Source organism: Agelaius phoeniceus, chromosome 25 (assembly GCF_051311805.1).
Source record: "Agelaius phoeniceus isolate bAgePho1 chromosome 25, bAgePho1.hap1, whole genome shotgun sequence".
Classification (NCBI taxonomy): domain Eukaryota; kingdom Metazoa; phylum Chordata; class Aves; order Passeriformes; family Icteridae; genus Agelaius; species Agelaius phoeniceus.
Window position 1 is genome coordinate 5,310,001 of NC_135289.1, and position 12,072 is coordinate 5,322,072.

The 12,072-nt window shown below is 54.4% G+C and overlaps 2 protein-coding genes across 2 annotated transcripts in view; one reads left to right on the top strand and one right to left on the bottom strand.

The window, feature by feature from the left end:
• The first annotated feature begins 331 nt into the window (after positions 1-331).
• GNAT2 (G protein subunit alpha transducin 2) lies at positions 332-9,094 on the top strand. The gene is made up of 9 exons (XM_054648633.2): positions 332-1,259; positions 2,117-2,159; positions 2,354-2,495; positions 2,658-2,815; positions 3,373-3,501; positions 3,721-3,850; positions 5,246-5,399; positions 5,798-5,998; positions 8,353-9,094. Exons 1-8 carry the CDS (start codon positions 1,142-1,144, stop codon positions 5,986-5,988), a joined length of 1,065 nt encoding a protein of 354 aa, XP_054504608.1. The 5' UTR covers positions 332-1,141; the 3' UTR covers positions 5,989-5,998; positions 8,353-9,094.
• Positions 9,095-9,821: 727 nt separating this feature from the next.
• Positions 9,822-12,072, bottom strand: part of GNAI3 (G protein subunit alpha i3) — a 31,495-nt gene continuing 29,244 nt past the window's right edge. The window contains exons 8-9 of the mRNA XM_054648713.2: positions 10,925-11,118; positions 9,822-10,850 (exon numbers count right to left, since the gene is read on the bottom strand). Coding sequence (XP_054504688.1) covers positions 10,928-11,118 — 191 coding nt within the window. The 3' untranslated portion in view covers positions 9,822-10,850; positions 10,925-10,927. The remainder of the gene's footprint in view (positions 10,851-10,924; positions 11,119-12,072) is intronic.

Consider the following 12,072-nt stretch of genomic DNA (forward strand, 5'->3'; position numbering starts at 1 on the left):
TTAGCGCCGAGTTCATTAGAGGCTCAGAAAGGGCTTTGTGTCCGCGGGGACAGCAGGAACAGAGTGTCCCCAAGCGACGGCGCTGGCAGCGAATATGCGCCCGGTGGGACGTGGGGACACCGGTGCGGGGACATGGAGCCCCCAGTGACCCTGTGAAGTGCAGGGATTTAGGAAACCTGAAACTCAAACATCGGGGACCTGCAGGACTTGTGGGGGTCCCAAAGCCCACCCCGGGGCGGGGGCTCCCCCTGCGGGGCCCACCCAAAGCCAGCCTCGCAGGAGAAAGGGGGAGGCACCCACCTGTCCCCAGGGTTTGGGGGATGGGCTGGCAGGGGGGTGCTGAGCCCGGGAAGAGGAGGAGGAGGAGGAGGAGGAGGAAGGCTGAGCCACGATCCCATTAAAGAGCTTAGGCAGCGGGAGGGCGGCACCCAGCGGGGCAGGATTAGGGGCCTCGTTACCCACCCCGGGGTAATTAGCTCCCTTTTCCCTGCAGGAGGAATCCCCCGGTGCCATCACCCCCCTGCCAACACCCTGTCCCCCTGTCACCACCCAGTCCCCTGCTCTGGAACACCCAGGGGTGGGGGACACACACAGCCAGGGGCTGATCCCATCCTCAATGCCCCCCAAAAATGGGATCACAGCCCACAGAGAGCAGGGACCCCCAAAATGATCCTCACTTCCCAAGTCACCTCAGGGGATCAGTCCCCACGGTTAGGGGGTGTCACACTGATGCCCCCCCTTATGTAAAGCCCCCTGCCCACCTCCCTGAGATGCTCCATCCTTTTTTTTCTCCCTGAGCCCTAATCTTTGCCATCTTGGGCTAATTGGATTTCCTGGGTCACATGGCAAGATAAAAAGTCCCCAAATCCCACGGTCAAAAAAAATCAGGTTATCCATGGGGAATTAAGGGAGAGAGCGGGGGGCAGCCAGCAGCGAGGACCCACCGAAGAGTGCTGCCGGCTTGGGGCACCCCAACATCAGGTGTGGGGTACCTGGCTCTCCTTTTTTTGAATTTCTGGTTCATCTCCCAGTGCTCACCTCGTTCCCGAGGTGTGCGTGTTATCTCTTTGAAGAGCTGGAAAAGCCTGGGGACCTAGAGGAGCTTGTGGAGTTATTGGAGGAGGAGGAGGAGGACGAAGCCATGGGGAGCGGGGCCAGTGCCGAGGACAAGGAGATGGCCAAGAGGTCCAAGGAGCTGGAGAAGAAGCTCCAGGAGGATGCGGATAAGGAGGCCAAGACGGTCAAGCTGCTGCTGCTTGGTGAGGCTGGAGGGGAGGTCCCCTGGAGATGTCCCTGTGTTCCCACTCCATTGAGGCTGAGGGGATGTGGGGATGGGGAGGGGGACAGGGAACCCATGACCCCCTGGGCTCCTCCTGCCCTGGCTCTGGTACCCCTTGGCCCCTTGGACAAGCCACCATCAGCCTGGAGAGGTTGTCCCACCCCTAGGACATCCCCAGGGTTATCCCTGGGAAGGGTTGGATATGGCATTGGCTCTTGGGGATGGCAGGCACAAAGGGGACAGTGGGGGGATAGGGAAGGGACCAAGCTCCCGGGTCCCACCAGGATGTGCCACATCTCAGGGGGGTCAGCGAGAACCTGGAGAGCTTCTGCCACCAGCACCCCAAAACCTGCTGGTGGTGCCAGGCAGGAGGAGATGGTTCCTTGGGGGTCCCTCCACTCCCCATGGGGCTTGGGGGTGGCCCTGTGGGGCAGGGGTGACTCCATGGGGCAGGGGCCAGCAGTGGGGCCTTATCCAGGTGGGGGGGCTGGGGTCAAGGCGATTAACACCCTAATTCTAAGCAGCTTCCTGTGCTGCCCTAAGCCGCTTACGGCCCCAGAGGCATTGCCGGGCACTGCCCACGGTGGGCGGGAGGTGTGGGATGGGGGGACCCGCACCCAGGGGGCTCCCACCACCCTGGGGGTCCCGAGCTGTGGTCCCACACAGGGTGCAAGGGGTGACAGGAGTGTGGGGATGACAGCAGTGGTGGGAAAAGGCCAGGCTCAGTGTCTAGGCAGGGGATGAGTGGGGGACACTGGCTTTGGTCCCCATGGGGTGCCCATCACTGTGACAACAGGCCCTGATGGGCGCTAAGGTGTCCCTCCCACCCTTTTCCAGGGGCTGGAGAGTCAGGGAAGAGCACCATCGTGAAGCAGATGAAGTGAGTATGGCCTGAGCCAGACTGGGGAGGGGGAGGCCACAAGGATGAGCCACCAGCTCTTGGACATGGGGTGGCTGGACCCCCAGTCACCCCCCATGTCACCTGGTGGTGGCACCTGTGATTCCCAGTGTGGGGTGGTGATTCCTGGTGGAGAGGATGTCCTGGCTTGGGGCTGAGGCCACTGTGCCTGCCAGGATCATCCACCAGGATGGTTACACGGAGGAGGAGTGCATGGAGTTCAAGTCCATTATCTACGGGAACATCCTGCAGTCCATCCTGGCCATCATCCGCGCCATGTCCACGCTGGGCATCGACTACGCCGAGTCCTCCTGCGCGGTCAGTCCTGGGGTGTCCCTGTCCCCCAAACCTCCTGATGTGGGGCCAGGGCAGCCCCCAGAACCAGCGTCCACAGCGGCCCCATGTTGTTCCCCCAGTCCTGAGGGCACTGTGGGGGGACAGGGGCCATGACAGGGTTGGTGATGAAGATCCCTCTCGCAGGATGAAGGCCGGCTGCTCTTCAACCTGGCTGACTCCATCGAGGAGGGCACGATGCCCCCCGAGCTGGTGGCCTGCATCAAGAAGCTGTGGAAGGACGGGGGGGTTCAGGCGTGCTTTGACCGCGCTGCCGAGTATCAGCTCAACGACTCAGCTGCATAGTGAGTGAGGACACGGCACAACAGGGACTGCCCTGGGACCCCCTGACAGCTCATGGCCAGCTCCAACCCAGCCTGGCAAAATCCACCTCCTCCCTGCTCCTGGGAATACCCCGAGAATGCCATTCTTCATCCCACCGGTGTCATCCTCCATCCCACTGGTGTCATCATCCATCCCACCAGTACCATTCCCCAATCCCACCAGTACTGTTCTCCATCCCACCAGTGTCATCCCCCATCCTACCAGTGCCCTTCTCCATCCCATCAGTGCTATCTCCCCATCCCACTGCTGCCATCTTCCATTCCATTAGTGCTGTCCTACATCCTCCACCCCACTGCTGTCATTGTCCATCCCAGCAGTGCCATCCCCATCCCAAAAGTGCTGCTGACCTGCAGCCCCACCATCCTTTACTGTCCTTCAGCTCCCCCAGGGATGTCACTGCCCTGGAGTCCCAGTGTTTGGCAGAGCTCAGCCCCACAACCATCCCCAAAAATCTGGGGGAAGGGGGAGACATGGGCAGCCCCTTGGCAGCAGGTCACATCCCTTCCTGTCCCCACAGTTACCTGAACCAGCTGGACAGGATCACAGCCCCCAACTACCTCCCCAACGAGCAGGACGTGTTGCGATCCCGAGTGAAGACCACAGGGATCATCGAGACCAAGTTCTCTGTCAAAGACCTGAATTTCAGGTGGGTGGGAGCCTCTCCCACCTCCATGACCACTCCTCCATGATTCCCCCCAGCCCTGATGGTGGGGAGGGATTTTGGGATGACCCTGACACTCGAGGGAGCACCAGTGCCCTCCCACAGACAGTGATTCCTGTCCCCCTGAGGATGTGGCACTGGAACCATCAGATGGGGGGTGGCAGGACCAGGTGAGTGCGTCCCTCATCCTTGTCCCCTCCCCAGGATGTTCGACGTGGGAGGGCAGCGCTCAGAGAGGAAGAAGTGGATCCACTGCTTCGAGGGGGTGACCTGCATCATCTTCTGTGGGGCCCTGAGCGCCTATGACATGGTGCTGGTGGAGGATGATGAAGTGGTGGGTTGGGGTCCTGGAGGCACTGGGAGCTGAGGGGGAGAGGAACAGGGAGCTCTGAGGGAGCTCTGAGGAGGGAGGAACAGCACTCTGCACTGTCAGATGCTCTGGGTGATCCAGGAAAGGTGTGGGACATATGGGATGGAGCTGGTTCCCACCCAGGTAAAGTGCACTGGGTAAAGGTGTTTGCACTTCCTATGGGTTGTGAATCCATGGCTCTGCCCATGAGGAAACCCCCTGAGCAGATCCTGAGAGCCACCAGAGACTGGGCACACAGCCAGGCAGCTGGAGCAAAGCTAAAGGGAAGGGCAGGAAGAGCCAGGAACCCACTGGGATGAAGGAAAATCTGGTCCTGAGGCACCTCATGCCTTGCTGTGCCCTCCCAGGTGAGCAGAGGGGATAAGGAGGGGCAGCTCCCACCCTCCCAGTGTGGGGGCACAAGGATATGATCCAAAGTGTGTCCAGTGAAGGATGCACCAGCAGAGCCCTGGGAAAGCAGTTGGGAAGGCACAGATCCAGAGAGAAGGAACATGGAAGCTCCATAATGGGTTTTTCTTTGAAGAGATAAGGGGTGAAGACAAGAAGAGCAGGAGTGGTTTCTTCCCTGGCATCTCCTCCAGGTCCCATGGCTGCTGCAGCTTCTGCAGCTGGATCAGGGTCAGGATCTGCCATCCCTGGGCCCTGCCATGGCCAGGCAGGAGCTCAGAGCCTTTTCTCAGCCATGTGCAGGAGAGCATCCTTCCCATGGGAGCCCTTGGGAGAGGCTGGAATGCTCACCCAGCGCAGGACAGGGCAGGATTTGGGCACAGACAGTGCTCTGCACACAGAAAAGCTGCTGTGATGGGAAACTGGATGAGGGAAAACCATCCCTGGAGAACCCACCTGCTGCCCACAAAGATGGAGGATCCTCCTTATATCAAGAAAATCCCCCCATTGGACTTGGCTCTGCCTAGATGGATCCTCATCCCCTCAGGATGACCCAGCAGCAAACTAAGAACTCAACAACTGCTTTAAAACTGGAGATTTCCTTTTCCCAGCTCCTCCCTGAAGCTGTGGATAATGGCCAGAAGCCACAGTCCAACAAGAGCATCCCCCTGATGCTCACTGAGCACCTTCCTCGCAGGCTGCAAGGTTTCCATGGATCATTTGCTCAGTGAAATCACTACAATCCTTCACTTCTGACAATCCCAGGAGGGACTGGAGCCAGTCCCTACACCCTGAGCATCATGTGGATTTATCTGTGATTTTGGGTGGGCAGGAGAGACTGGGCAGGCAGCAGGACCAGCTGCTGCTGCAGCAAACAGGGAAAAGCTCTTTTTTTTTTGGGAATGGGGGCTTGGGGATGAGCTGCAGTGGCCCCAAGGGAGTGCCAATCCATGACAATCCATTTCCCTGCAGAACCGGATGCATGAATCCCTGCACCTATTCAACAGTATATGCAACCACAAGTTCTTTGCTGCCACCTCCATCATCCTCTTCCTCAACAAGAAGGACCTTTTTGAGGAAAAGATCAAGAAAGTCCATCTCAGCATCTGCTTCCCAGAGTATGATGGTGAGTCCAGACCCTTCCTGGCCTTACCCCTCCTCCTTGAGACTCCCCAAACCAGGGCTGGGGAGTTGTGTGGTCCCAGCAAAGATGCAGCAACTCAGTTTTGGGATGTGTTGTGATAGGGCTGGGGAAGGGAGATGAGGATGATAAGAACAGACTCTATCCCAAAAAAAGGCTGGGGAAGGAGATGAGGATGAGCAGAAGCAGCTCCATGCTGCTCTGTGAGGTGGTGAATCAAATCCTGGGAGCTGAGGAGAGCATGGCTGTGGCCTCAGGAAGGTGTTTGGAAGAACAGAAATGGGGTAAAAAGGAGTTCTGTGCTACGCATGGTCAGCACTCCACCCTTTTCCTCCAACACCCGCCCCCACGGGAGCAGCTTGGAAGCATTCCCCCCTCTGCAGGTCCAAACACATTTGAGGATGCAGGGAATTACATCAAGACCCAGTTCCTGGATCTCAACATGAGGAAGGACGTGAAGGAGATCTACAGCCACATGACCTGTGCCACAGACACACAGAACGTCAAGTTCGTCTTCGACGCCGTCACAGACGTGATCATCAAAGAGAACCTCAAGGACTGCGGCCTCTTCTGAGCACCAGCAGGTATGGGAGAGGCTGGAGCCAGAAACAGGGACAGGAGAGGGCAGGAGGGTGGTCAGAGCTGGATCCATCCCAAAAAGGGCTGGGGAAGAGGATGAGGAAGAGCAGAGCTGGCTCCATCCTAAAAAAGAGCTGGGGAAGGGGAGGGGGATGAGCAGAGCCAGCTCCATCCCAAAGGGCTGAGAAAGGGGAGGGGGGTGAAGAGGAGGATGATCACTATTGGCTCCATCACAAAAAAGGTTGGGAAAGGGAAGGGGGGATGAAGAAGAGGATGGTCAGTATTGGCTCCATCACAAAAAAGGCTGGGAAAGGGAAGGGGGATGGAGAGGAGGATGATGATCACTATTGGTTCCATCACAAAAAGGGCTTGGAAAAGGGATGAGGAAGAGTAGAGCTGACTCCATCCTAGAAAAAGAGCTGGGAGGGGGATGAGCAGAGCCAGCTCCATCCCAAAGGGCTGGGAAAGGGGAGTGGGATGAAGATGAGGATGATCACTATTGGCTCCATCCCAAAGGGCTGGGAAAGGGGAGGGGGATAAAGATGATCAGAGCTGGATCTCTCTGAAAAAAGGGCTGAGAAAGGGGGATGAAGAGGAGGATGACCACTACTGGCTCCATCACAAAAAAGGCTGTGAAAGGGAAGGGGGATGAAGAGGAGGATGACCACTACTGGCTCCATCACAAAAAAGGCTGTGAAAGGGAAGGGGGATGAAGAGGAGGATGATCACTATTGGCTCCATCCCAAATTAGGAAAGGGGAGGAGAATAAAGATGATCAGAGCTGGATCTCTCTGAAAAACAGGGCTGGGGAAGGGGACTGGGATGAGAATGATCAGAGTTGGCTCCATCCCAGAAAAGACTGGGGAAGGAGAGGGAGGTGAGGAAGAGCAGAGCCAGATCCATCCCAGAAAAAGGGGCTGGGGAAGGCGTAAGGCTGATCAGAGTTGGTTCCATTCCAGAAAAAGCTTGGGAAGGGGAGAAGGAAGAGCAGAGTTGGCTCCATCATAAAAAAAGGGCTGGGGAAGGGGAGGGATATGAACATGATCAAACCTGGATCCCTCCCATAAAGGGCTGGGAAAGGAGGACAGGGATGAGAAAGAGCAGGGTTGGCTCCATCCCCAGAAAAGGGCTGGGGAAGAAGGAAGAGGATGAGGATGATCAGAACCAGCTCAATCCCCAAAAACAGGCTGGGGAAAGGAGAAGGGGAAGAAGAAAAGCAGAGCCAGCTCCATCCCCCCAACAAATAGGCTGGGGAAGGGGCTGGAGATAAGGATGAGCAGACTCAGCACCATCCCAAAAAGAAGAGCTGGGGATGAGGATGAGGATGATCAGAGCTGGCTCCATCCCCCCAAAAAGGGCTGGGAGGGGGATGAGGATGATCAGAGCTGGCTCCATCCCCCCAAAAAGGGCTGGGGATGAGGATGAGGATGATCAGAGCTGGCTCCATCCCCCAAAAAAGGGCTGGGAGGGGGATGAGGATGATCAGAGCTGGCTCCATTCCCCAAAAAAGGGCTGGGAGGGGGATGAGGATGATCAGAGCTGGCTCCATCCCGCTTTGTGGGGTGGTGGGATGTAGGTCCCCTTGGTTTTGCCATCAAGTCCTGGAAATCCTAGGAATAGGGGAGGGAAGGATGGCCTGGGAGCAGTGAGGAGGGGGAAGTCTGGGGTCCTATCACCCCAGGGACATGGTGACATCCCTGTGCTGAGCTCCCATGGGATTCAGTCCCATCCCACAGTGGGGTGGGTTCAGCCAGACAATTCCCACCCTTGCACATGGAGATTCCCAATCCTCCACCTGAGCTAAAGGGAATAATTTTATTTCTCTCCTGTTGCAATTCCAGCCCAGCCTCAGTGGATGTGAATATCCCACAGCACACTCTGCTGCTCCCAGCCTTTTAGCTCATCCTAAAACTTTAATTAGGGTTTACCACCCTAATTAGGGTTTATCATCCTAAATCTTGCACTAATTCTGAGCAGCAGCAGGAATTCCATCCTCTCTTCTCCATATCCAAGCAGCTCCCAGCCACTGGCTCTGGCACTTTGCTTTTCAGGGAACCTCTGGTGCTTCTCTTATCCTCGAATATTAACAAAAAAGCAGGAAAAAGCTACAAAAAGAAACCAAAACAACCAAAAAAACCTCAAGGAGTTTCCCTGCAGGCAGGAGGCACCAGAAGGTGACACTTGGAAGGGGAGGAGGGAGGGGATGCTCCATCCTCATCATCACGGAGGAAGGCAAAGGGATGAAGAGACACAAATCCCTGAAACCCACCTGAGTTTTTCCCCTTGTTTCCATAAAATTGCTCCTCTAAGCCCTTCCCTGGGTGTGTTTAACTCTCTGTTCTCTCTCCCTCCCTCCCAGAAGAAGAAATCATTTCCATCTCACCGTTCTGCTGAGCAGAGCCAAAGGAAGAACCAACCCTCACCACACATCACTGCTCCCACTTTTTCTATGACCTGCCCAAATCTGCCTCCTTCCAAACCCAAACCTGGAAGGGGCTGAAGCTCAACTTCCTGCTCCCTTTCATGGCCATTTCCTCTTTTTTTTCCAAGGAAGAACCCCTGTTTTCAGCATTTTACAGGAGGTGTGACACCAGAGAGCCCAGCAGGAATAGGAATACTGAGGGAATTTGGGAGGTAGGATAGACATGGCCCCCTTGCCCATCCCTCTGCAGCCCATTCCTGCCCTTGATTGAAGCTGGATTAATCCAGGATGAAATTTCTGGGGAAGGTGGAGGCTGTGTTACCCCCAAGTCGCTCCTGGGAACCAACCTCAGTCCCTCATTCTTTCCTGGGAACCAACCTCAGCCCTTGGCAGGACAAATCAGGGGTTTGTGGGGTTGTTCTGGGCCCTAAATGGAGGGAATTTCTCAGGCAGGAGGGGCTGGGGAAGGGAATCCCAACTCCAGCCCAGCAATGGGCTGGATAAAGAGGAAATGGTTACTTGAAAGATTTTCATTCTGCTACTTAGAGCTGCATTTGCTCTGTCTGTTTGTAAATAATCCATAGATGAGCCCTGTATCCATCCTCTCCCTGTTTCCTGCAGAGATCTCCCAACCAGCTTCATTTAACTGTAGGAAAACACAATAAAGGAATATGCATGATGTGGATGTTCTTCTTTTCTCCCACTTCCATTTTGCTCCATTCCTGTGTCCCAGAGCTTGGATCAAAGGATATTTCACCTGCTTTGCATCCATTCTGGGGGTGTGTGGATCTCTGGATCTCACCTGGATCACTCCATGGCCACTGCTGGGCTCCTGGGGGGTGGGATGGGGGTCACCATGCCAAAAACCTTCCTGGCCAGCACCCCTGGATGAGATGAAGCTCCTGGATGAGTTTAAAGGATGAGTTATCCCACGTAGGATTGCTGGAAGGGAACTGTCAAACTGACACAGCTCCGGATAGCTTGGAAAAGATTCCAGAACAGGGAATCTCCCTCAGGGCTCCCCCTGCCAGCACACACCAGCCTCCCTGAGGAATTTACCCTGGATTTCTAAGCAAGTCCCACCTCCATCCCACAGAAGTGCCCAGAGCAGAATTCCCAAGGGGGTCACAGCAGCCAGTGAGATTTGGGTTACAAATAAGCAGTAATTATCCATCTGCCAATAATCCCATGGGCAATGAGATTCCTGGCATGTTCCAACTGTGCCAGCACGACTCAAGTCTCTGGGAGCAGCACAACACCACCAGTGGTGGGTGATAAAGCACAAGGAACCTCCCTGTCCAGAAAATTCCACCCAATTCCCATCAAAGCTCTTCCTCTCCTTCTCCAGCAAAGCACAAAAGCTGGGAACACTCCTGGAAAAAGGAAGAATAAAGTGGAGAAAAGGCTACAATCTTTACTCACCATTTTAATACTGCCAACAAGTCTAACAGATCCAACTGTACACATGACAAACTGGGAGGAGTCTGGATGCAATCATGGATCAGCAAAGGAATGTAGGACTGGTTAGGGATGGCACTAGAGGGAAATGGGGATTTGGCACCACACAGACAAAGTAAAGGCATGCTCAGGACAGGGCTGGGCAGGGAGGGCCATGGGAAAGGCAGCACTGAATAATGCACCATTTTCATCCCAAAAAATGCACAGGAATCAGTGGTTTGGGAGCTGGGAAGCAGCAGATTTCCCCCCAGCCAGGGCTCAGCTCCTCTCCCCACTGAGCTAGGATTATGCTGAGCACAAACCCCTTCCCATAAAACTGGCATAAAACTGGGCTCAAACCCCCAACAGAACCTAAACCCTCCTTCTGCTGCAGGAGCCTTTCCCAAAGCCTGGGGGGAGCAGGATGGTAACAAATCACACATGGAAAAAAAGCCGAAGCTCTAAGGATCCCTTGGTAGCTGCAGAAATATTAAATCCTGGCCATAGCAAGTGTTAAAAACAAGGAATTCCTGCTAAGAGGAATATTTTCTGCAGGATCTGCTCACATGTGCATAGTTAAGTGAATTTTTTGTTGCTTTTTTTTAATTATTATTATTTTTAAAACAAGGTTTGCAAATAAAGAAATAAAGTTTAGTAAAGTTATAGTTTTCTCGATGGAAAAAAAAAATAACCTTAAAAACAGACTAGTGGTGGCTTGTTAACCAAAGGAAGAGAGAAAGCTACATATCCAAGGTCTGGAATCCAGCTGGAATCCACTGCACATCCCGGAGATCACGTCGTCCAACGATGCCAGGAGGATCTACTCCCACTACGTGGCTTCACTGTGCCCTAATTCCACATCCCACAGCAATAAAAGGTCCCTAAGACAGAAGATTGTGCTAAAGAATTCCAGGATTCCACGTGTTCTCTGCTCCTGGGTCATGCTCGTCGCTGTCCCCACGAGGCAGCAAGAGGCTGGGGCTCACCAGGCAGAAACACTGGGAAGGAAACCAGGAATGTAGAAGGGAGCAGAGAGAGCCCTTCCCAGCAGGACACCCAGAGCTGCATTTACCTCTCAGTAGAGCCCACATTCCTTGAGGTTGTTTTTGATGATGACGTCGGTGACGGCGTCGAAGACGAACTGGACGTTCTTGGTGTCGGTGGCGCAGGTGAAGTGGGTGTAGATCTCCTTGGTGTCCTTCCTCCGGTTCAGATCCTCAAACTGGCACTGGATGTAGGCGGCTGCCTCCTCGTACGTGTTGGAGCCTGCAAAGGAGAAGATCCCTGGCTTTGCCCACCGGCTCACGGGAGCTTTTAAGTCCATATTAAGCTGCTTGCAACCATCTGCCTTATCCAGCTACAAATCCAAATCCACCATTAACTCCTTCTGGGAGAGCTGAAGTCTGTTCTCTGGGCAGTGACCTTGGACATGGGATCCAGGGATTGCTACGTGCTGGGACAGCCAGGTTCCACAGAGAGCAACAAATCATGGCAGTCATGGGCTGGAAGGGACCTTCAATCCCATCTTGTTCCACCCCCTGACAGGAATAGGGACACCTTGTTGCTCCTGTCCAGCCCAGCCCCAAGCACTTCCAGGGACAGGGAATCCACAGCTTCTCTGGGAATCACAGAAATCAACAGGTTTGAAGAGATTTGAAGGATTTTTTAAACATGTAAATGCCTTGAGCGGTGCCCAAGTAAAACCTTCCACCTGTGTGGAACCACAGCAGGGATGGGTTCTGGAACAATCCACGTTAAACATGGACACTCCAGGGTGGACAGGAGCCAGAGCAAGATGTGGTTAAGTTACACAGCCTCTAAAATTGAATTTAAAAGGAATTATTGTCCCAGTTAGGTGTGGAAACAGGGAAGTGACCTTCACACAGAATCACAGAAAAATGAGGTTGGAAGAGACCTCTAAGATCATTGAGTCCAACCTATGCCCTAACACCTCAACCAGACTCTAGCACCAAGTGCCATGTCCAGTCTTTTTTTAAACACATCCAGAGATGGTGATTCTACCACCTCCCTGGGAAGAGCATTCCAGTACTTTATTATTCTTTCAGTGAAAGAAGGAAAATCCCCTTGATTTGTTGGAGTGCAACACTTTACTCCAGGGAAGGACAAAGGCTGTTCCTAACCACAGCTCTTCCAAGAAAACAAGCACCAGCCAACTGAACAGGCCAGAACTGTCCAGGAGGCCCAGGGAAGGAACTGGGG

What these genes read in the sequence shown, in the direction of transcription:
- GNAT2 (XM_054648633.2), top strand. Translation starts at nt 1,142, where the DNA reads ATGGGGAGCGGGGCCAGTGCCGAGGACAAGGAGATGGCCAAGAGGTCC. An exon ending in CTCAACGACTCAGCTGCATA is followed by an intron (nt 2,816 to 3,372) that starts GTGAGTGAGGAC and finishes CTGTCCCCACAG; the next exon opens with TTACCTGAACCAGCTGGACA. An exon ending in GTCAAAGACCTGAATTTCAG is followed by an intron (nt 3,502 to 3,720) that starts GTGGGTGGGAGC and finishes TCCCCTCCCCAG; the next exon opens with GATGTTCGACGTGGGAGGGC.